The 23597-nt window shown below is 37.4% G+C and overlaps 3 protein-coding genes across 3 annotated transcripts; 2 read left to right on the top strand and 1 right to left on the bottom strand.

Annotated features, from left to right (window-relative positions):
* The first annotated feature begins 523 nt into the window (after positions 1-523).
* wgn (Tumor necrosis factor receptor superfamily member wengen) lies at positions 524-13332 on the top strand. The gene is made up of 4 exons (XM_076116124.1): positions 524-859; positions 4129-4585; positions 6080-6205; positions 13146-13332. The coding sequence occupies exons 1-4, from the start codon at positions 842-844 to the stop codon at positions 13202-13204; spliced, it is 660 nt and encodes a 219-aa protein (XP_075972239.1). The 5' UTR covers positions 524-841; the 3' UTR covers positions 13205-13332.
* Positions 13333-13695: 363 nt separating this feature from the next.
* LOC142974029 (cyclin-A1-like) lies at positions 13696-18743 on the bottom strand. Its single transcript, XM_076116122.1, has 7 exons — positions 18372-18743; positions 18001-18296; positions 17608-17818; positions 16481-16704; positions 15980-16184; positions 15426-15754; positions 13696-15161 (listed from the first exon to the last, which is right to left on the bottom strand). Exons 1-7 carry the CDS (start codon positions 18510-18512, stop codon positions 15041-15043), a joined length of 1527 nt encoding a protein of 508 aa, XP_075972237.1. The 5' UTR covers positions 18513-18743; the 3' UTR covers positions 13696-15040.
* Positions 18744-19112: 369 nt separating this feature from the next.
* On the top strand, positions 19113-23526 carry Edem1 (ER degradation-enhancing alpha-mannosidase-like protein 2). The gene is made up of 8 exons (XM_076116121.1): positions 19113-19315; positions 19395-19691; positions 19974-20217; positions 20529-20679; positions 21097-21276; positions 21638-21894; positions 22256-22500; positions 22756-23526. Exons 1-8 carry the CDS (start codon positions 19203-19205, stop codon positions 23444-23446), a joined length of 2178 nt encoding a protein of 725 aa, XP_075972236.1. The 5' UTR covers positions 19113-19202; the 3' UTR covers positions 23447-23526.
* The last annotated feature ends 71 nt before the right edge of the window (positions 23527-23597 follow it).

Below are 23597 nucleotides of genomic sequence, written 5' to 3'. Positions count from 1 at the left end.
CCCTTGTTTTGTAATAAAGCAATAGCTTAATTTTATTGATGTAGTTAAGCCAATATTACCACTAACTTTTAATTATTACCTATTACTTTTGAGCTATGTAAAATTAGTACAAGCAAAGAGGTATCTACCTACTATTCTGGTTTAATTAGATCTTAAACAAATATGTTGCTGTCCAACAGACAATTTTTGTAATGATAGGTATTTCTGCGAATACCTTCATTGATACTATAAAGATGCTATCTCCTACAAAATTTCTGCTATTACTTTTTGAGAGATTTCAGGTCAGTCTTTTTACTCATCAATGAAAAAGAATGTAAACTGTATTCAAAGATAAGCAGAAACCTTGAGAACATTTAATTAATTTAATTCAATTCATCCCCGTTCACCCAATCTATAAGTCTACAAATCAAGTCAATACCTATCACCAGTTCTAGAGAAAGGCAGAAGTTCCTAGTTCCGAGTGAACGTAGTTTTCTATTGTCGGGTAACGCGTACGTAACCGTATCGCGCATCCTGCGTGGGAGGAGGGATAGGGGACTGTTCAGAACAGTCGAATTTGTTGCCGCGTCTCCCGCGCACTTCGCGCAACGCAGACAGTGCTGCGACCGCGACCAAACGAACGCGCGTCGTTTACGCTAATTCACACAATCTAACTTATCAAAAACATCAACTGTGCCAGTGTCAGTTCAATACAAACGTGTTAATGAATTTAACACAGAAGTGCAATACGAGTTTTTGTAAAATATCATACGATAGTGATACTGGTGAAAGTGAGCTTTCTAAACGAACATAATTATTATGTACTGAGATGCGGTCCTTCGTGAATACTTAGGCAGCATTCATGAGTGCAAGCAAGGAGGTAATGGAATACGTTATTATTTGAAATAGTTTTTAGTTCTTCTATATTATCCATTTGCTTTAAAACAAAAAAATATATTGATGTCTAACTAATTGATAACTCCTGGTTAACTGATGATTTGCATAGTTTTAACATTTACCTATAAAGGTATATTAGAGATCACTTAAAACTTAGTTAATTGTTTAATATTTTTTTAACAGTTAACATGCCAAAGCGTACCTAATATAATAATATGTACCTACCTACCTAGTTTAAAACTTTTAACACCTAGGCATATCGGTAATAAGCTACACTGAAGTAAATGTTTAGTTAGAGCACAAAAAGTCAAGAGTCTCGACTCTAAAGGATAAGAACTATTAAGAGCACAGATGCTACCAGGTATTATATAGTGCAAAAGCAAATCTATCTATAACAAATGTGAGAGTTACTGTCTATATCGCTCCTTGAATACAAAAGGGCCACAAATCGAAATCTATAAATTTTACAGGAGAGCCAAAACAAATTTTTGAAACTGTTTTTTTATAACATTTCATATATTTATTTATTAAATATAAGATGTTAATATATCATTAGATGCGTATTTTTTAGCTCTATCTATCTATAAAATAAACTTTGTAATAGCTGTTACCTATTAAGAGAAAAAAGCATATAAGTCCCTTTTGCATTCAAAATTTGAACCAATATTATGAGAAATATGTCAAAAATTAAACACAGTTTTACAAATAAAAATGGTTAATTGTACTTTTTTGGTAAAAAAACCGTATCAAAAAGTTTAATAATAATTACTAAGTAAAACCATAACTGAATAGACCAGGAAAACATTGTATTAAACAATCTAAATGAAAAAATCTTAACTTTTTATTAAGTAAGTAAAATTATTGAGATCAACTTTGTGCGTAACTTTCATTATTTAGTAAAATTAAACATCAATCATCATCATCAATCAATGGGTAACGTGACGAGTAGACTGAGTGCAGCAGGAGTATTAAAGAAATAAGATAATAGAAAAGGTTTTTGAGTTTTATAAGCCTTTATATTTAGCATTCGAGGATTATTCCAAAGCTTTTGACAGCATTACTCATTCCGCCATAGAATCATCACTCCATCCAAGTCCTACTTAAAGATACTATGTAGAATCGAACCTTCATACATCAAACTCATCAAAACAATAGACAACAATATCATTCCAAATCCAAAGAAGCGTGAAACAGGGAGACCCGCTATCTCCCAAATTATTTACCAGCACCCTCAGAGAAATTTTCAGGAGCCTGGCGGTGTTATGGCAATCAAAAGCATCGTTGTAAGTGGTAAACAGTTAACAAACCATTGTTTTGTAGATGACATAGTCCTCTTCTCTTTTTCGGCATCGGAACTCGAATCAGTGCTCAAAGATCTGAGCACGGCAAACCTTCAGATTGGACTAAGTAAGAACCGTACAAAAACCCAGGTTATGACGAACAACACAAAACAAGGGTCGAGGTAGACGGGCACGTCATAGACTATGTCGACGAGTACACTTGCTAGGGCCAGATAACCTCTTTTAACGGGACAAAGAGTTGGACAAACGTGTCACAAGTGCCTGAAAGAGATCCTGGTCCAGGAAAGAGCTAATGAAGGGTAACCTTCCACTGTCACTGAAGCGAAAGCTCGTCGACATGTTTATACCTACTACCCGTCCTTACCTACGCTGCCCAAACATGGTCCCTTACGGAAAACCAGAAAGAGCCAGAGAGCGATGGAGCATAGTATACAATATTATGCGTCAAAAGAACAGATCACGTCCGAAATTCTATACTGCGCTCCCAAACTCGCATAGCCGATGTAGGGGAGAAGACCGCCTGGCTGAAATGGAACTGAGCCGGCCACATTATCCAGTCATGCATTCGGAAAGGTTGACCCGCATATCTACCAACTGGATGCCAGAGGATGGTCATAGCAGACGCGGGAGACTTAAATGGAGATGGCGGGATGACCTAGACGCATTTGAAAAGGACTGGTCGGATCTTGCCCCTGAAAGAGGAATTTGAAAGAAAAAGGGTGCTTCTTGCCTTTGCCTGCATCAAAATGTATTATTTTATTTTTTAAATTGTAACGAAAACTAAAATTATTATCATGCCAAACGGTCATATTTCTGGCCTTCCCATTCTAGCACGCTAAAAATGATTATTTATTCCACAATAATTTAATGCAAAAGGGACGTATTTCAAAATATGCTACTGTTATATTACAAAATATAATAACAAATACTAGTGTTTGAATGCAAAACGGTCGTTTTCAGAAATATGGCGCTTTTGTACTACAAAATATGGTAACAAATACTATAGTTAGAATGCAAAAAGGACGTTTTCCAAAATATGGCAGTTTTGTATTGTAAAATATAATCACATTAACTTGAAATTTTGCACCCAACACAGACATATTTTGGATTGTGGCACTTTTTCACGCAACTGACGAGCATTTGCGTTGGATCTCCGGGCGCAACTCACAAAGTGGCTGTTTTGCACTGACATTACCTGTCAAAGTGAGCTAATGCAAAAAGGGCAGTAAGTCAGTGCAGCCATAATATAAGCAAAAATGATGGGGGTTTTTTTTTTACTATAAAATATAGTCGGTTCAGGTGTCATTTTTGCAATAAAACGATTTTCATTTTTTTTAGAGTTGTGGCCCTTTTGCATTGAAGGAGCGATATGTCTGTCTGTCTAAGTATTTCGTTTTCCAAATCATACATAGGTACATAGCCTTCGAACCGATTTAGATAAAATAAGGTGATAGATTACATTCCAGGAATGACCATGGGTTCTTTAAAAAAACTTCTACGCGTGGCGAACCGTTGGTAAAAAGTGCTCTGGATATTGATTTGTGATTACGAAGATTGTAAATTGCAGAGTAGTAAAACGAAAGCTTTAACTTATTTAATCATTTATGACGAAGTCTTCTAGGCACATAAAGCGGGTATCAATATAAGAACATTTGGCCCATTACAAATTAAGTTTTAGGAACACCAAAGTTTCCCTAGTCAAGATTTTGAATGGCAGAGTCATTTGCATTTCATTAAAAAAATAAGTCGCTCACAATTCGCATTCAACGAAGCTACTAGAGTCAAGTTTCCTGCGGACTTTTATTCAGAACTGATGTTCTGAAAGCCAGCTTTTAGGCTTTAGTGTGGATTTTGTTATTTCTTATTGGAGACTAACTATTGTAATTAAAACTATAAAAAGAAGCGTCAGTTGAGCAATCTAGGATGGCTTAAAAAATATGAAACTTTGCAGGTGATGCAAGGAGGCATATCAAAACTGTGTCTGGTGGTTGCTGCACTGGCACTTGGTACTGCGGCGGGGAGCGGCGAGTGCGAACGCGGCGTGAGCTGGTGGGACCGGCATCGTGGAGTCTGCGTCCCCTGCACCCGCTGCGACGCGAGCCAGCGCTTCGTCGTCAGATACCCCTGCGAAATACACAGGGATACCATCTGCCAGTCTCTCTATGAAGCCCAGATACCACCGTTCAACACACCACCACCACCCAGTGAAGCGAGTGAATACGACGCGTACGAATATGTGGACTACGATAGTGAAGTGACACCTAGTGACGATGGAGTGACGTGGGACCTTCAGACGACCAGCCTCAGCCTGGCCGCGAGTGGCTGTATCGTGTTCTTTGTCGTTGTGCTTGTCATGTCCCTGTACCATGCCAGACAGTGGAAAGTTATCAAGCGGGCACTCAGATCAGGTCAGTTATTTACATTAATTTCCATTTCATGAGCATGATACCTTAAGATAGGCAGTAACAACTAATGGCGGGACGATTTTATGGCGTTATGGTGTTTCTATCTCCTTTTCTGCGGCCTCTATAGTTATGGATCCGGCGGCGCCGCTGAGTGACGTTCATCCAAGGAAAATAGGTTTTGTTTATTATAGAATTTTCCTCATTGAAAACTGTTTCCTGAAAAAATAAGTGGATGGAAATGCGTAGACATCCGTGGGTTTCAACTGCCAGACTTTCTGAGAAACGATCGTTTCTATTTATTTATAAAATACTTCTTCTTCTGTCTAATAATTATAGAAAACTTGGAAAACATGAATGTTACCTACTCTAAGATATCAAAAGTTCGATTAAATTCTGGTCGTGAGTTGCAAAGATTGATATAGACAGAAAGCCCTTAAGTTTATACCTAGCTATCTACCCAGAAGTCGATGCATGCAGTTTGCAACCCTGGGACCAGCGGTTACACAAAACAAATAAATTATCAGCTAGCTAGCTTCATAAAAACGTCACGACAAAGCGTTTATTATCCTACAACAAGCTTTTACTATTGAAGAAATGTCCACAAACACGCTAGACGACGTCTACTACAAGTTCTTTATTTACTGATCGATTTGTTGTTATTCTCCCAGCGTCAATGGCGTCTGGTTAATAAAAACTACATGACATTACCGTGAGGTCGCGAGCCGATCGTTCCTCCTGAATAAACAAGCTACAAATTATGCCGCGTTCAACGTATTTACACCGTGCGAATCGTTTATTTATGTTTTACTTCTTGTTATAGCCCGTTACTGCATCTACTTAAATATGTATAAGGTGAAATTTATTGTTTTTCAAAAGCTCCATGTACATGACAGTACCTACTACGGACTTTTATTAGGTGCGAAGATTTATGGTTTTGGTGTCCAACTAATGCCTAAGATAGTTTAGTAATCACTGAATCTTTCGTAACATTTTTTATGTTTTTTATCTCTAGTTCTTACCATGGCTCTACCTGGCTCTACAGGGAGATTAAGACTTGAGATTGACACTAAGGACGCTTACCTTACTACAGATACATATCACATACTGTGGTTTAATTCTTGGTCTTAATTCAAACCAATAATCAAAATTCAAAAGTCATAAATCTTAGCTTGCAAGCGTAGGCGAAGACCCAATTCTATGGCGGCGCGCGCTCACCGAACCCATGTAAACAATACGAGTTTGTTTGAACATGTGCGCTACTAATTTTGACCTGCGTAGCCGACCGCACGCGTAACAATAGCTAACGGTTTTCCTTGCATTCGACTTCTCCAAAATTAGAACTGTATTATTTTAGTTACTTTCATTAGCCGGTTACCTCTAAGGTGCGAGCCAAAAATTCTGATACCGATGACACCCATACAAATTGCAGCATTAGTGCGCATAAGAACGACGCAATTAAGCGTCACACATTTTATTAATTCATATCTGAATTTACAGATGTACAAGATTTGACAGCAAAGCTGAAGCTGATGGAGGCGGGAGGAGAAACAACTGCTGAGCCGGTTGTAGCCGCCGACCATCACATCTACTGCAACATTCACGTGGGCAAGAAAGCATTACTCGGTAAGCATTATTCAAGTTCAAGTCCTGTGTACCGAACGGTTGCATCATGATATTTCGAGCCACGCATGTTAAACGTTCTAATTCTGACTTACAAATAAACTGCGTGCATATTCACAAAGAACAAAAGCATTCCCGAAAAGGGAATGTTTACGCGGTCATAACTCTCATTAACGGTCAGGTCGAGAGTGAGATCCTCGGTGTCTGGCGCCATTCCAGTCAAGTTTAAAATACGGTGTAGTGTGGGCGGGGGCTGCGCTTGCGTCTGCCTCGCGCTGGCGCCCGTATTTTATTTATTTTCAATCGAACCGTCCGTCCTCGAGGTCAAATTCGAGTATGCCATGATTGGTATTCCTTGTAAGTATGTACGAAAATAAACGTTACAGATTGCTCTAGGTAGAAACTCTTCTATTTTGGATAGCTCTCAGAGCTTAGATTAACTCGCACAAACAAACATTGGCAGCGCTGATTTCTGTGGAACAAATAAAGGAGTAGTTCCGCTTAATTATTACTAAGCAAAAAAGGAGTTGGTCACGACTGGACTGATTGAAAAATATTGAATAGTAGATATTTCGACCTCATTAAAAATAAGGCAAAGACTTAGGTACCTACGGGAACCTTGTTCTCAATCCAAGTTAGATTATGCTCCTCAATATGTCGCATGAAGGCCGCGGGATGCCATCACGTAACTGTGCTCGATGTCGCTCAAATTTTAATGGCACTGTCGATACATTCATTTATTCTGTACTCGATACTAGTGACAACGGTAATGGTGTTGCAATGAACGCTTTCCAAATAGCAATGTGATCCTTTCATATTGAACAATGCGCCCTAAATCCGTTACTTGTGAAACGTATGATATAGGAAGGTAACGAACACCGTAATTCAATAATGTATCCAACTTTTTGAGATACGGAAATGCAATTTTATTCCGACTAATTATTATAATTTGTCAATTGGCCACAAACCGCAAACGACCGCAAAAGATGCGTGCACGTGAATAGTAATGTATTTCACAATCTAATCTAGTCTTCGTTTGTACAAATAGGTAGCTATAACATTGGTAAAAAAAAATTAAGTTAACAATTTGCTGCAGGGACAGCCAGTTTCAGTATTAAAATATGAAGAAAAAACGTCGATTTGGCGCCCTTAACCACACTAGGCGCAAAAAAGAAAAGACGCGAACTCTGCACAGAAAGGAGGAATCTTTTCAGTAGCTTCCTTCATACAAAAGGCCCTTTCTGCTAGGGTATAACCCTCGTGTGACACTTCAGTATCTTGCGGGTTAGGAACATGAACTCCGTCGGCCTTAATGAAGAATCATGATCTAATTCATGTATTCGATTGCTTAAACGATTTATTGCAGGTTTGATTAAACAGGGAGTGTATACCAGAGTGAATAAATAGAGTTTATTAGCTCAACCCCGCTTTGCGACCGTAAATTTAATAAACGTATGTACGTAACCTACATAAAAGCACATTATAAACATGAAAAATTATCATAAGCAAAGATAAATTAACCCCGTTGCCCGCCGGCTTTAGGCACATAAACAAATCCAGAAATAAAACCTCAAAATATTTACCTTGAGCCGATGAAACGTTTCTGTTGGTCGTGCGGACTCGTGCGTCAATCATTTATAGGTTCGTATAGAAAGTTATCGACTAGGATAATCGTGGCTGTGTATGTCTGTATGCCTGCGTCGCTAGGCAGGTAATCGACCCAATCTGGTAGTAAGTAACACACGTGCGTTCATTAGGGGGTTATTTGTAATGCAAGCTTGTCGCCGGCCGACCGCCGCTGCTTCCGGCCCAGGGCTTCACTCGCGCCGCCGGGAAGGCCCACACTTCCTGCTTATACCGATTTTTGACAACAATAAATTTTAATTAATAATAAATAGCCCTTTCGATAGATAATTTATTAGGGTGTTGAACTGTCGGTTTGTTATTCAAACCATAAACTTAAAATCTGATAACTATCTACCTACCTACGTTGCGTTAAAATCTTGCTACTAAAATTTAAAACTCAGATATAATAAAAACGGGCTTACAAGAACTTACAAGGTTATTCAACTTTGGCTAGTTTTTAAGTCAATACCCAGACGAAATTAACGCCAGTTTATGCATGGCTAAATTTGAATACTTACCTATCTGTCTGGAAAAGCTACAGCTTGCAATGTTTGACTTTCGTGTTATGGGGCGAAGATCTGTTTATTTCTAATCGAAATAAACTTTAACGTCGAAAAATGAGTAAACAATACAGAATGCGAAAATAATTTCAAGAGATTACATACATAATCTCACGCCTTTTTTCCAAAGGGGTAAGCTGAAATTTCAAGGGATTTTGTTCCTAAAATATCTAAGTACATAAGACGCGATAAACAGTAATTGAGCTAACTACTTTATTCAGTAAAGCCGAATTGAAAATCATCTTTTAAGTTATAATCCTTATAATGCGAAGTAGTATAAACAAACTAAATGTGTGGGCCGACTAGGCTAAGCTTGTAGAGCTTGTAAAGGCGGGTACAGACTGCTGCAACGCAACATGCAATGCAACACGAAACGAGCATTGCATCAGTGTAGACGCGGGGCGCGCACAACGTGCGCACGAACCGCGCATGTACCTACTCACATCTGTTTCCGAGATGCGCGCGAACGGATCGCTCAGTCTGCAAAAGAACACGCATTGTTCTCATTGTCTTGTTCCATGTTCGCGCGCGTCTAGCCGTACACACCACACAACCTGTCCACACTGACGCTCCGCGCATAGTGCGCGCCTCTTTGTGTTCGGGGAAAAAACCGACAAATTTCGGGTCGCTACGCGCAAGAGTTGCAACAATCTGTTCGTGCGCGTAGTAGACGCGGTTCGTGCGCGCAAGGCGTCTACACTATGGGAATTCTGTTACTTTACATGATACATTGCAGCAATGTGGACGTCAAATTCTTGCATTGCATGTTGCATTACATGTTACATTGCACCAATGTGTACCCGGCTTAAGTTAGATGCGCAAGCGCAACCTTGTGCATTGAACTCGATTAGTTAATATTCCATAAGGTGCGCTCGTCGTGGGATAAAGGATCAGCGGTGTGGTCTGCTTGCTCCTGCGACGTTCGATTTCGGTTGAATTCGTGTTTACGTTTTTAAATTCGTCACGATAATATTTTTTTTACATTGCAGCTAATGAAAAGAATGTAGGCGAACCTACATAAAAAGAAAAAACGATTTACGCCCGGTTTCTGACGCACATTGATCGGTAGTTTATCTATTCAATAGCGTTTAAACTCATATAAAAAAAACGCTATCGAATAGATAACCTACCGTTAAATGTAGGTATTCAGTAACCGGGCGTTAGATTCAATAACTCTGGGTTTGTAAGATACAATTTAATGACAGATATAAAACCTAAGTGTTCAAGTAACAAGATTATCTCTGTCTTACGAAAAAACGTCGTGTAGAGTCCGATTAAGTAGTTGTACATCTACACTAGCTACACTATTAAATTTTACGGCGTTTTGTCACTTTCAAAACTGCATATTTTATAAGAGGTTGCATGTTTATTAGTAGGACAGTAAACCAATTATAAAAACGTAAATAATTTACTATGGTTTAAATCAATCTTACAATGGAAACGTATCCCCGTGACGGTAAAACTCAGTCGGATCACGTTATTTGTTAACATCGTGAGCACATTTAAATAATTAATGCCGTATAATATACTTATTATTCAGGCAGATATACAATATTCCTTGAAAAACCCGTTATTAACTTACCTGGTTAAAATAAACTAGGTATTTGCTGTTTATCTACAGCTGCAAGACTTGTTAGTGCATGGCTAAGAGTTCATGAGATTTTGCCAAGATTAACGCAATCCTACCTACTTAAGTAGCCCAGTTTACTAAGATAAATAAAGTTACCTACTAAGTAGGTAAATGTAAACCTTACTAATATAAACTAGCCGACTGGCCTAACTTCGCCCGGGTATGCTTACTACAATTTTATCCCGTTGATTTAATTTCTGTGGAAATTTGTTCCCATCAATCCCATATAAAGCCTTGTACCGACAGTTACAAACATATTAAAAAAAGAATAATACTTATTCAAATGTTATGCGCGTATCTAGTTTATAACCTGGATTAAAACAGGATTTTCTCCCGGGAAATGTTTTCTTTATGTCCCAGGCAGTAGGAGTTTTAGTCTTAGTAAAATGTTAGCTAGTGTAGTGCAAGTAATTTAATCGTTTCCTTGTTTAGTTTGGTGTTAATTAAGAACTGGTGTTTCTATTTCAGTTGTGTACAGAAACTGCATCCAACGAAACTAGCGTTAATTACTGCAACTAGTTACTACTTAATTGCAACTCATGACACGCTAAATTTATTTCAGGCGTTACTTTGAAACGGAATAAACGTAGTTTCCTAGTTAAGAGCAGATTTTTTCATCGTCTTCTAAGACATTATGTTTTTCAAGAATATTGAGATTCCTGATATCAATCTTAACAAGATATTTTTTTTTTAGACTAATGTGATATCAAAGTTCATGTGAATAATCTTAAAATGTTCCAATTCGTAGATCTCATAGGGCGAACACAATCATAAAAATAAGATATAATTAAAAACGGATGTAGAGGTAAAAACACGCGTCACGGCACGCACGGCCCCATTTCACTCTGCGCCAGGAAATGGCCCAAAAGCTTCCTTTCACACGATGTTTGCGCAGTCAATAAATAGATCCCATCAGATTCCTCACTATCTGTTTTATACATCATCATAAATACGGCCACTGGCGAAACGCAACTGAATTAACCAGATTGAGTATGAGTAGCCAGATATATCTGAGTGCTTGCTAAATTGAATCTGCTAAGAGTGGTCGGATCGCTATTTTCCAATTAGCGTTGAACATCGAGCAGCAAGCAATTTTAAATTGTAATAATGTCGTTGCTAATGTGCCCACGTGCTGAGATCATACAAACAATTTATAAAGTAGGAAAGTCGTTTAAATGGGACAATTGAAGCTCAAGAATGCAGATAGAATGATGCAAAACCGCCGCCATATTTATGAATTGCAAACTTATGGTTATTGCTATTAACACTATTATTAGAATCACGTAAGGTGTGATGTATAGTTGGATAATAATAAACAGATAGCATGGGAACAGTGGAACACTCGGGACAATGTCACAGTCGTGCTCAGAATGGCAAATTTGCGAGTGAATTTCCTTTCCTTTCGGGGCTCCGGAAATGGCCTTAAGCTTCATAAGGAACAATACTTTACATGCACAACCACGATGTCAGTAACACTACTATACTGTCATCGTAAAATTTCCAAACACAATACCAGCGCATGATATTTAACGCTGGTTTTAACGATTAACACCTGTTGATGATTTAATTACCTACCTGTCTTTTTAGTTATTAACCGGTATTCTTTATAATCGCAAAGGTAGGCTTGTTTCAGCACCTCTAGATAATATCGGCTTGCTTAACAAGTGGAATTTCAACAGATTTTTATTAAACATTTGCTGTCACTTTTTCTTTCAGTAATACCTACTAGAAAGAACCTAACTAAAGAAAAACTGAGTAGGTACTTACCAAAACACAGTTTTTATATGGGTAAGTGCACCCACTAGAGCAGCTAATTTTATGTAGTTTTCAAGGCAATTATAGTAAGGTTGTATTTTTATAAGCTCTTCAACTAAACCTTCAGATACGCTTCAAGACTTATCTAAAGTGATTATAGTTAAATAAATTGAACTTTATCTCCATGTGCTACGGTTTTATATGGCTGAACGTACATATCCATTAATTTTCCGAACACGTTCGCGTATAATAACGACGAGATCAATATACTAGGTACATCGGGAGTCCGTCCAGCGGGAGGAAGTCATGGTCAATAAAACGTTACGTTGTTCCGTGTTGACAATATGAAATACCGTTGGATTCAAAATGGAATTGCAAACTGAAACGTCACTAGACGCAGCTTTCAACAATAAAAAAAGCAGAGCTTTTTCTAAAGACGATCCTATTTTAATAAGACAACTTTAATTTCAAGGTATAAAAAAATACTAACATTAATCTTTTATCGATCTGCAGTCAGTGGTGTCGTTTTGGGAGGTTTGTTTGTTTTTATGCGACTGACGCTTTCGTTTTCACAAATGATTCACGATAAAAACAAAAACAAGAGAAGCGCGTGCGACTCGCCCTACGTACAACTCTTATCACGCTACAAATATCTCGTCGCGACACACAGACTGAACGGCTCATGATTTATTATGTTTATGCATCGCGTCCTTTGCCTTACAAACCGCCACTCATTTCAAATAAGATTTAAATTGTCTCGCACATCAGACGGAACGAAGAATTGGCGAGCGTTTGAAGGTTAAATCAAATTGAAATGGGAATATCAGCGCGTTGTTTAGCTAGACGCTTCCTGGAAACACAGAGCGTGCAGACGATTCTCGGACGTTCCACGTTTCTTGCCAAAACATTACTGTTTATATAAACCCGGAGCACAAACTTGTAATGTAAACAATTATTCTCTGGAATTAATTAGTTGTTAAAACAGTTGCCAGAGAAATGTCAGCACCAGATTCGTATTCCATTTAGAATTTTAGCATCATCTTATAAAAAACTGAATCATAACTACGTGTTTGCAAATTATAGCTACTTACTTCCAATATCAGAAAGGAAATTTTTAGTATCGATTATTTTTCAGTAAGACCTGCAGTTTACGCGGGAATAGTATCTGCAGTTGGACATCGTTAAGGATGCCATGCGCACGCGCTCAGGCCGTAAATTCAAATATGGCTGCTACAAACCGCAATTAGCATAGCTCTTATATGTAGAAGAACTTTTTATATAATAAATAGGTAGTTACGCAAAAGTAATTGCTAATTCAATACCTGAGTACCTGAGTGTGCGTTATATTTATGTAACTGTATCTTTGTTCCAGGTCCGAATTCAACCAAGGGGCTGGGAAATGTGTACACGCAAGAGAAGCACAACCCTTAAACCACCGACATGATCGATCAAGAAGTCAACAGTACAAATTCTTAATTATTTAATATGACCTCGCACATCAAGAGATTTAAGTAAGAAAGTATATTTTCCTAAGATAAAATATATAAATTCATCAAAAAGGTATTTTATTCACTTGTGCATTTAGAGCACTATTTTACTGAAGACTGTATACCCATTTTCCGTTTACTTATCATACATTCTGGGGCGAGCCGCAACAGTGCCGACTCGCTGACGCAGACGATCTCCAAATAGATTTGACCGTACCTCGTCTAGCACGCGCCCAATACACGCCACCGGCATAATCGTCTATATGACAAGTAAATATACGGCTTATATTTAATTGCACCACGATAAACATCGCTCCGTGAGGAAGGAAGCTATTCCTCAATGTCTTCTAGTTACAAGACACCTGGTTACAAATGGATCATGAGGATTTCTATAGGTCGTAAAGTGGGCGGTCATCATATAAATAAAACAAAATATATTTTGAAAATATTATATTACCAATAAAGGTATTCGTACTTACCTCCATTTACAAAACTGGAGAAAAATATCGATTATATTATTATATTAAATTAAATTACATTAAAAACTACTTAGCAATATTAAAAACATACCTTACATCTCAAAAATAATAATTTACTAACAAACATTGTACGGAAATGCTATTGTGGAAATGCAATGTGTTATTACGATCAGTAAAGCTCCATATGTGCTTTAAATGCAGATATTTCTATACTAGATTCCCTGTAAAATTTATACTATGTGAAAACGATCTATGTTCTTATTGACCTTGTTTTGCCTCCCGACATGTGTAAGAAAAAATAATGAAATGTGTGCCAAAAAGATCGTATGATGAACTGGAAAGCTGAGAAAATAGCGGAAGACTCAATATGGGTAAATGAACACAGTAAGGGCTGACGTAAACTAGATCCTAACTTAAAATTTATCAAACGATGGTCACGGCGAGCGTCAATTAACTGTGTTATGTGAATCGGGATATAATGCTAAGACTTGTAAATGGCAATGTTTGAATTAAAATGCCTGAACTCGCGCCAACGAGCTGCTCCAATGCGCGTTGACCATTTGTCATTGAATCAGAAAACCATAATTATAATTAAGAAGATTTCAGGTGCTAACAGAAGTCGAAGTGTTTTTATTTCCATAGGAAATTGTTAAATCTAAAACTAGCATAACAACTTACAAAAAATCCTAATTGCTTACAAAATATTCAAGACATTTATATCAACATTAGGAAAAATGCAATGGTCTTAGAATTAGGAATACTCTGAATTGTTTAGTACTCACCTTTCGCGTTCACTGTTAAAAATACATGAGATTGCATACCTACCACCTGATAAAAACGGAATGATCTTAATCATATATTCCTCATCTTTGCTTTGCGATAGCACATCCATCTATTCTAACATAAGGATTTTTCAGCAATATTTTAAACCTTTCAAAAAATAGGAATGTATAACATCTAGTACAAAAATATTCGAATCCAATTATTTCTACTATTATTAAAACTATTATCAAGGCACGCGGTTACTATTCGGAAAAAGTGAGGTTGTGAGTTAACTTTATATACATCTTTGGCCATAAATAACAACGGGAAGTGTTTAGTTTCCCACTGGCCACGATTTTGGTTAATGTTTGTACTTTGTATCAATATGCTGAAAACATGGATGACTGAAATAACCAGACTGAGCAAATAACATTAAGAGCACGAAGGCTACTGTAGCACTAATTCGGTCAATCACCCTAACCACACAGGTCAATTGTACTAACTCTAGTTGGCAAAGTAAACAGGTAAGAAGTGATCTACTAGCTGCTGCTTCGCGAGTTGTCGGTCGGCGGCCGGCTCGTGTTGCTCGCCGGCGCCGGCGGCTGGTACTTCGCTACGGGGATCATGGGCCGCGGCTCTATTGTCGACACAGCTTCGAATCTGAAATAATTATTTCGTTAACCAACAATACGATTCAAACCTTATTTAATTACTTGCAAACCAGTCTTATTTGATTCTGATTATATTTTTCAACAACAGCTTTGGTTTGTATCAAAGAAATAAAACCAGAACTTTATGGTTTGTATATGGGCTACTATTTATGCAAACTGAGGGTATCTAAGGCAACACTACACAGAAAAACAAAAAAGATCCTGATTTGACTATTTTTGATAATTTATCTAGAAAAGAATATCAAAAACTTACTTGTTGCTCTTGTATTTGTCCGGAATCGCTTGATACGGCTGACTGGCGGCGTGTGAATGTGTGCGAGCGAGCTCACGCATGCAAGCTTCTAGGTCCGACATAGTGTACCCGGAACATGAAACTAGGGCAGCAGGCCAGGCTGTGGCCGCACACGCTGGGTTAATGCGTGCTTCTTTACCATCCCGTGTGTCTCCCTTGACTCCATCGTCACCGGAACATTTCTCGCATATGAGACAATGACGAGCTGTAGCTAAAGCACTTGCTGCTATGATCGATGGCTTGAATTGAAGATAGGGATCTGCCTCCAGTAGACAAAGTTCGGCAAGGTACTGTTGAGGAAAAACAAAAATTTATTACAATCTGTACTGTTAGTATCATAAGCAAAAGTGTAAGTTGCTTGTAGATCACAGACATGGTAAGTGTTGGTAAGAAGTACTAGGTACTTTACGAGGAACTTGGAATATTTGACTCTTGCTGATATTGCCTTATATTTTACGAATAAAAGAAATAGTCTGATATCTAAACAGCTAGCTAGTTCAGTCTTTTATACTTACAGCAGCCAAGTGGAAGGTCCTCTTAGAAAGTCCATTAGAAATGCAGTAGTGGGACAGGAAAGCGAGTGATGTTGGGGTCGAGAGATCGAACGACAGGACTTTCAGGATGAGGTGCTCCATACGAAGGACCTCGCGCTTTGTGTATGTGTCGTCAGTAATGTACACAAACTCAGACACCTCTGGAGGGTATACCTCCTCATATTTCCTGTATGGAAGAAATATTTCATTAGATTACAATACATCTGATCTAAAACGTAGTCTTCAAAATCAATCAACAAAGAAGTAACCAACAGTCTTGGATTTGCAATTCATGAAGTTTTTTTGGACTTGATTTGGTATTTCACTGAGTTTTTATATGACTGCTATGATAGTAAAAAGTGTTTTTTTTTGTCAACTCATCATAAAGTTTGCAAACCTTTATAGAAACTTCATAATTATGACTTAATTTGCACATAATCATCAATAAATATAAAACTGCTTAGCAACAGTAACAATACTTACGCAGCAATATAAGTGGCAGCAGTGCCTACGAGCTGCAGTTTTGTGCGAACAACACTCATGTAGGACAGAAAGCGGTCAACATATGACACAGCTAAATGAAGAGTCTCGCTCTGTTGTCCGTACTCATCGCACACTTCCACAAGCCAGTCAATGAGGATTGAGCGCATCATGTGAGTGATGTCTGGCTGCTTACGCATGTAGCGGGGATTGGCCCTGTTCTTCACCTAAACAGAAAAGTTTACATACTTATGAAGATTGATGTAATAAGCTAATAAGTTGTTAAGTAGTGTTCTTATTCCTTGTTTTGGAATTAGACGATTAAGACTAGTTGGCTGACTAAGGGAAAAAATGTGCCATTGAGTAAAAAAATTACCAAAACTGGTTTAATTATCTTGGTTAAAAGATATCCAGTGCTTTTTAGGTCACAATCACTTGTAAGTTATGGCAGTGCCAAAATAGGGGTCTTATACACTGTGACTTACACCCTTCTGAATATAAATGAGGCTTGAGTGCATTTTTGCATGTTACATAACCAAACATTTGAACAACAAAACATTGTGTATGTACATAATGTGTTTGAAAACAATAAGGTCAAACAAGGTTGGAGACAATCAAAGCTGCCTAAAAAGTTTGTCCTAAATACAATGTGTTAGAGATAATATCTTATAAACTATAGACCTCTTTTATTTACAAACTGATGACCTAGTTTAGTCCATTGATTTTATATTGACCATTCATTTGATGACTGCAAAAATATAATAGTGGTAGAACATATTACTTGAGTACCATTCGATCTGAAAATGTCAACATTTCTAGCTCTTTTCAAAGTTAGTTGTGCATGAATTCAACTGAAATCTTAACTTTAAGAAACAAAAGTTTGAAACTTAGTTATGATCATGGGTCTCAATGGCTTTGACAATGAGGTTAACATTTACAACAAGAACAGACAGCCATCATTTTTAGGTATTCACATTAAAAAGAAGTACTGCTTATTCTTAGATACATAATTAGAGATTCATATGAAAGTTTAATCAATGAAATACTTACAGTATTAACTGTATTATAAGAAAAATCATGTATGTCAAGGACATAAATATAAAACCAATTTGTACTTGGTTGTAGCTTACCTCAATTTCTTTCATGTACTCGTAAATGTCCTGTCTGTATTCCACCACATGGAAGAACATCTCCCGGTCAGTTTGAGCAGTGGTTGTCTCATCATCTTCATCGATGATCTGACTCTCATTCTTCGATACAGACATAGAGAGCACACTGGTGTCCACAACCGACATGGGTGACTCAACCACATTTTTCTTCTCTTTTTCTTGCAGTGGCAGGCTGAATACAAACAAGATTTCATTAACACTAAACTGATGCAATGAATACTCTTTGAAAAAGATGAAGATGTACTTTTTAGAGGTTTTGAAATAAATGAAAACTGGCAGTTAGAACATGCCATGTGTGCAATTTAAAATCTATATTGCTTAGAGTTAGGTTATTTAGTTGTTATTACTACATACCGAGCTTGAGATGCCTCTATATGCCGATCTGGTTTCTTCTCTACTTTAGGATACAAAGTTTTTACACTTTCATTGCTTATGAATATGCTGTCTTTCTTAGTCTCTTTGGCAACGAAAGGCTTGAATGTGGGCTCTCGTTTCTTGACATCGGCCTCCGTTGGTTTGTCTGCCTTGTCCTCATAGACGCTAAAGGCGCGAAATTGCGCCACGGGTGGTACGATATTCTTTTCATTTTTGATCTGGCGCATAGTCCTATTCTCATCTTGAACTTTGCAAGTTCCATTTGTCAAGCCCGGCTAAAAACAATACAATATGAGGAAAACATATTCAAAAAACTGACTGTTACTAACTTACCAACCAAACATACTTACGAGTTTCAAGTTCCGACTTTGGTTGCACGCGAATTGGCTGAGATCACCAAGGGCACGCCGTTGGTTTGCAAATACATCAACATTGTCTTTTCTAAGCCCCAAAGAGGCATTTTCTTGATCTTCATGTATTCTAAAAGCCATTGCACCCGCTTCCGTAAACACTAACGAATTACCAGATCAGCTTTAGGCGGGCTACGCGAATGCAAGAATGGCAACCGAAGCGGAAACGTGCAACTTTTAAAACTTGAGGCACATTTTGTCAAAATATAGTGAGTAGCTATAAAAATTTGTGCCGAATTTAACCAAATTCACCCTCAAAACGCTAGTGAAGCGTCAACGGACAACAGACATTTTATTATTTTCAGCTGTTGCAGTTTACGTTGCTCTGTAGTCTATGCTAATTTAAAATTGGACCAATAGAAATGCGTGATTTTGAAATTTCCTATTAACCCTATTGTCTACTCTTTTTTTATAAACCAACCGAAAATGTCTATGGGATCTATGGTAAATTAGTAGCCGACGTCCAACAATATCCGTTCAGTAATAAAAATAGCCTTTTAAATTAAAAAAATATGCAAACAAAGAGCTTCTTGCTCTTAATTATAAGAAAATCAAACTAAAGTAATATCCTTTTATTAAAAACGACAATAATCTCAGTGGTTTTATGTCATCAGTTGGCAACACGCACCGATTGACTGTCAAATTGATAACGATAACGTCAAGCCTGTCAACTTCAACGTCAAAACTTGCTCAGTGATGTGCAAACGTATCATTGGATCTCACTCAAATATTAAATAATTTTGTATTATTTTATCAATACTAATAGACACAATGATAAGTATTATGAACAAATGGTTTATATTGATATTTTTCGTTTTATACTTAGGCTGTGATACGTCTCTTTCTGTTAGAGTTTATAAGAAATCGGATATCCTAAGGCTGAGGTAATGTAAACATTGTCACTTTTACTTCTTCATAACATTTAGACTTGATTTAAAATGTTGGTGTTGAATTTAATTACAGAGAAGAAGTGCGTGATATGTTCCAGCATGCTTACGATAGTTATTTACGGTACGCGTATCCCTACGATGAGCTGCGACCCCTTAGCTGTGACGGAGTAGATACGTGGGGCAGTTACTCCCTCACACTCATAGACGCGCTCGACACTCTTGCCATTATGGGCAATTATACAGAGTTTAATCGTGTCGTCGACATAGTGTTGCAGAAAAAGAACTTTGATGCTGATATCAATGTTTCTGTGTTTGAAACAAACATTCGAATTATAGGAGGACTACTAAGTGCCCATCTTTTATCGCACAAGTAAGTATTAAACCTCTCAGATAATACATTTTAATCAAGAGGTAGGAAATGGATGCAAGATCTTCTTTTCTCAGAGTTCCTAGTTTGCTGCTATTAAGATACTCTTTACAAAACAATTTTATGAATCTCATAAACATTTTATCATTTTGCTTAAGATATGAGTTTACTTTGTGGAATGCATATAAAAATATCATAAGAAATATTTTATCATTGCAACAATTTTTGCATAATCTACTGTATTTTATAAACTGTATATGAGTTATTCAAACATTATTTTATCAGAACAGGCATGAAATTGGAACCAGGCTGGCCCTGCAACGGACCACTACTGAGATTAGCAGAAGATGTAGCCCAAAGGTTGATCACTGCATTTGACACTACTACAGGCATGCCGTATGGTACCATCAATCTTAGAGCTGGAGTACCACCAGGAGAAACTAGTGTCACTTGCACTGCAGGAGTTGGCACTTTTATTATTGAGTTTGGTACTTTAAGTAGACTTACAGGAGACCCACTGTATGAAGAGGTAAGGAAATAAGATCAATAACTGCAATACTATATGAATTTGTCTATTGTAATAATAATGAAAATTTTATCCTGTTGTGCTGTTATAATCTGTTGTAAAAATATTTATATTCTGACTCATTATTGTTAGGCAAAGGTCTCCCGGGAAGAAAGATCCAATGATGAATTTATTTACATTCTAATCAATATCAGAACCATACCTTTTTGTAAAGAACAAGAATTGAGAGATAGATGACTATTTTAGTTGTATTTTAAAATGTTTTTATAAGTCTGTTGTAGAGTTAATTAATACAAATAATATTTATTTTGCAGGTAGCTTACAATGCATTGAAGGCACTATATCATCACAAATCCCCTATTGGACTAGTTGGTAACCACATAGATGTGATGACTGGGAGATGGACTGCACAAGATGCAGGCATTGGTGGTGGTGTAGACTCTTATTATGAATATCTAGTTAAAGGTATGAAATAACTATATAAAGAGAGAATAATTTTCTGAAAATTAAACACACATAGGAAGTACACAGGTCTATGCAAAGTAACATGCAATGCCAACCTATGCCATCTTAATACACAATTTCCCCACTTGGACCTGCTTCGAACTGCTGCCTCTAATTGAATATTTTAAGAACCTAAAATGAAATAGACATAGATTACTTTTTTAAACCCCCAACTACTGGGCAAGGGACTCTTCTCTAACAAAGGAAGGGATGACTTAATGAGTCATTACATTTTTTAACTTTAGATTTTTTTGTCAACAAATGTATAAGAATAATTGTCAAAATAACATTTCATCCTATCTTATAGTAATTAAAAAGCAGTGAAACTAGGCCTTAACAAATTCTCCTTGAAATAATCCAGCAATAATTCCGTAACAGGTGCAATTCTACTAGAGAAGCCGGAACTAATGTCGATGTTTGTGGAAGCGCGGCAGGCGATAGAGAAGTATTTAAAGAAGGATGACTGGTTCGTGTGGGCGACCATGTTGCGAGGGCATGTCACTCTGCCCGTATTCCAGTCGCTCGAGTCTTACTGGCCTGGGGTACTTAGTCTGATTGGTGAGTGATGGTTTTATCTGACTTCTCCATTGCATAGCTCTAGCCGATGACTCCATCATAATAACAGGCTGGTTTAGTGTAGGTTGGAAGTTTGGGGCATATGGTAAATGAAAGGCTATGGAAATTGCTGTTGGCTAATGTGAACACTATTTTTTTCATGGGACCCAACTCATTCTTTCTTAATCCCATTAAATAACAGCAAATTCTATCTAAAAAAAAACTTGAAAATCTAAGGACAATGATTATAGGTACAACCATTGTAGCCATTTTGTTACGTTATCTAAAGTTATTCATCTCTTAACGTATATTTTACTAACTACTTCCTCACTATGTATGTAATAACCAACATGACTTGTTTCAGGTGAGAGCGACACAGCAATGCGTATAATCCACAACTACCACAGCGTGTGGCGTCAGTACGGGTTCACGCCAGAAGTATACAACCTCGGCACGGGCGAGGCGTCTACTTCTCGAGAGAGCTACCCACTGCGGCCGGAACTGATCGAGTCTATTATGTACCTGTATAGAGATACTAGAGACCCGATACTGCTGCAGATGGGAGAGGATATACTGAGGAGTATCCAGCACAGTGCGAGGACGCCTTGTGGGTATGCTACGGTGAGTTGTGTGACTGATATATTTGATTTAAGCTAAAGGTATAAAAGCACTTAAGTATTACTGTTTTCTCTCTGTCTGGGAGAACCTATAGTTACGCACCCTATTTCTGCGACGGTTTTTGACTCAACCACAGATGTTTTTGGCTCGAAAAGAGAAAGCTTCTAGGAAAATAAAACCTAAAATAGGAGAGCATTTTATAATTTGAAACTTAACTTTAACCCTTTTTAAAAGCATATTTGCACTTAAGGCGGTAAACAAGTAGACAACCCAAGAAATTAATTTGATGGTTTACAAGCAGACAAAATCATCAGAAATGTATCTATATTAAAATGATTAACAATATTTTTCCTACATTTTCTAGATAAAAGACGTTCGCGACCACCGCAAAGAGGATCGCATGGAGTCATTCTTCTTAGCTGAAACAACTAAGTACCTATACTTGTTGTTCGACCCGGATAACTTCATTCACAACCCGGGCGTCCACGGGACGGTCATTAACACGCCTAATGGAGAGTGTATAGTGGACCTTGGAGGTTATGTGTTTAATACTGAAGCACATCCGATTGATCCTACGATGTTGTATTGCTGCCATGAGGCGAGACAAGGGTAAGGACATTTTTACTCAATTTTTTTTGTGATAAATTTGTTCTTGGTTAGGAACTTTCGCTATTATTGTGTCGTCTTTACGACATAATGTAGCGTATTGGGTAAGATGGTAGTCTGTACTCATCATTTACTGTTCGTTTTGGGTTCGATTCAAACGTAGAAAAATATGATTCCGATTCAATGATCTCATTTAGAGGACTCCTTTGGAGTTCTATGCTTGGTGTTAATCATTAAAACCGATTGTTTTTTTTTCAGAATGAACATAAGCGAAGTGCACAGAATATACCAAATACTAGAAGAGGAGGACAACATCAAAATCATGTCTATGATAGAAGCGTCAAAAGAAAACGCAACAAACATCACAACGGACACTCCACAAAACCAGGAACCAACAAATACATCCACTAACGAAACTGCTGAAACCACTGAAAAAGTAGACCAAAATCAGGTTTTAATTAAGACTGAAACTAGGACAGGTTATGTAAATATTGATGGGACTGAACGAGAGAAAACAAAGAATGAATCTAGTCTAAGAGATATAGTAAAAGAGCGAATAAGTAGTTACTACAACAGTACTGCAGAACAAAAAGAGGAAGATGAAGAAAGCGCTACGATCGCTGATTTTGAGAACAGATTTGATGTTGATGATATTATCGTACCGCAAAACGCGCCCGAAGTTCAACCCTTACAGACTCCTAGCGGGAATAAGGCTAAAGAAGCCTTCAAAATACTGCCAAAAGTTATTCAAGACTTTTTGAACAATGATTGGAAGGCTAAAGCGAAATGTGAACCGCAACATATGTTGGAAAGAATCCGTAAAGAGAAGAGATATCCGAATCATCCAGATGTTTGTAAATATGAGCTTCTATTAACGCCGGCGCCGTCGTTCTTACAAAGGATATCGTTAGCTGGAGAATTTTTGAATAAAAAGCAGTTAGAAGCGTAGGAAATAATTATTATATGTTAAGGTGATTAATTTATGTTGTCATTTTGTTACAAGTTGATAAAGTAAAAGTTTTAAAAGTTCACGTCGATCTTTTTCTTCTGTATTCGCTGATTCGGTATAATTTACTTACCTAATTATGTTTTTGATCATA

Source organism: Anticarsia gemmatalis, chromosome 7, assembly GCF_050436995.1.
Source record: "Anticarsia gemmatalis isolate Benzon Research Colony breed Stoneville strain chromosome 7, ilAntGemm2 primary, whole genome shotgun sequence".
Lineage (NCBI taxonomy): Eukaryota > Metazoa > Arthropoda > Insecta > Lepidoptera > Erebidae > Anticarsia > Anticarsia gemmatalis.
The sequence above is the reverse complement of the archived record's forward strand: the minus strand, read 5'-3'. Positions and strand labels throughout refer to the sequence as shown.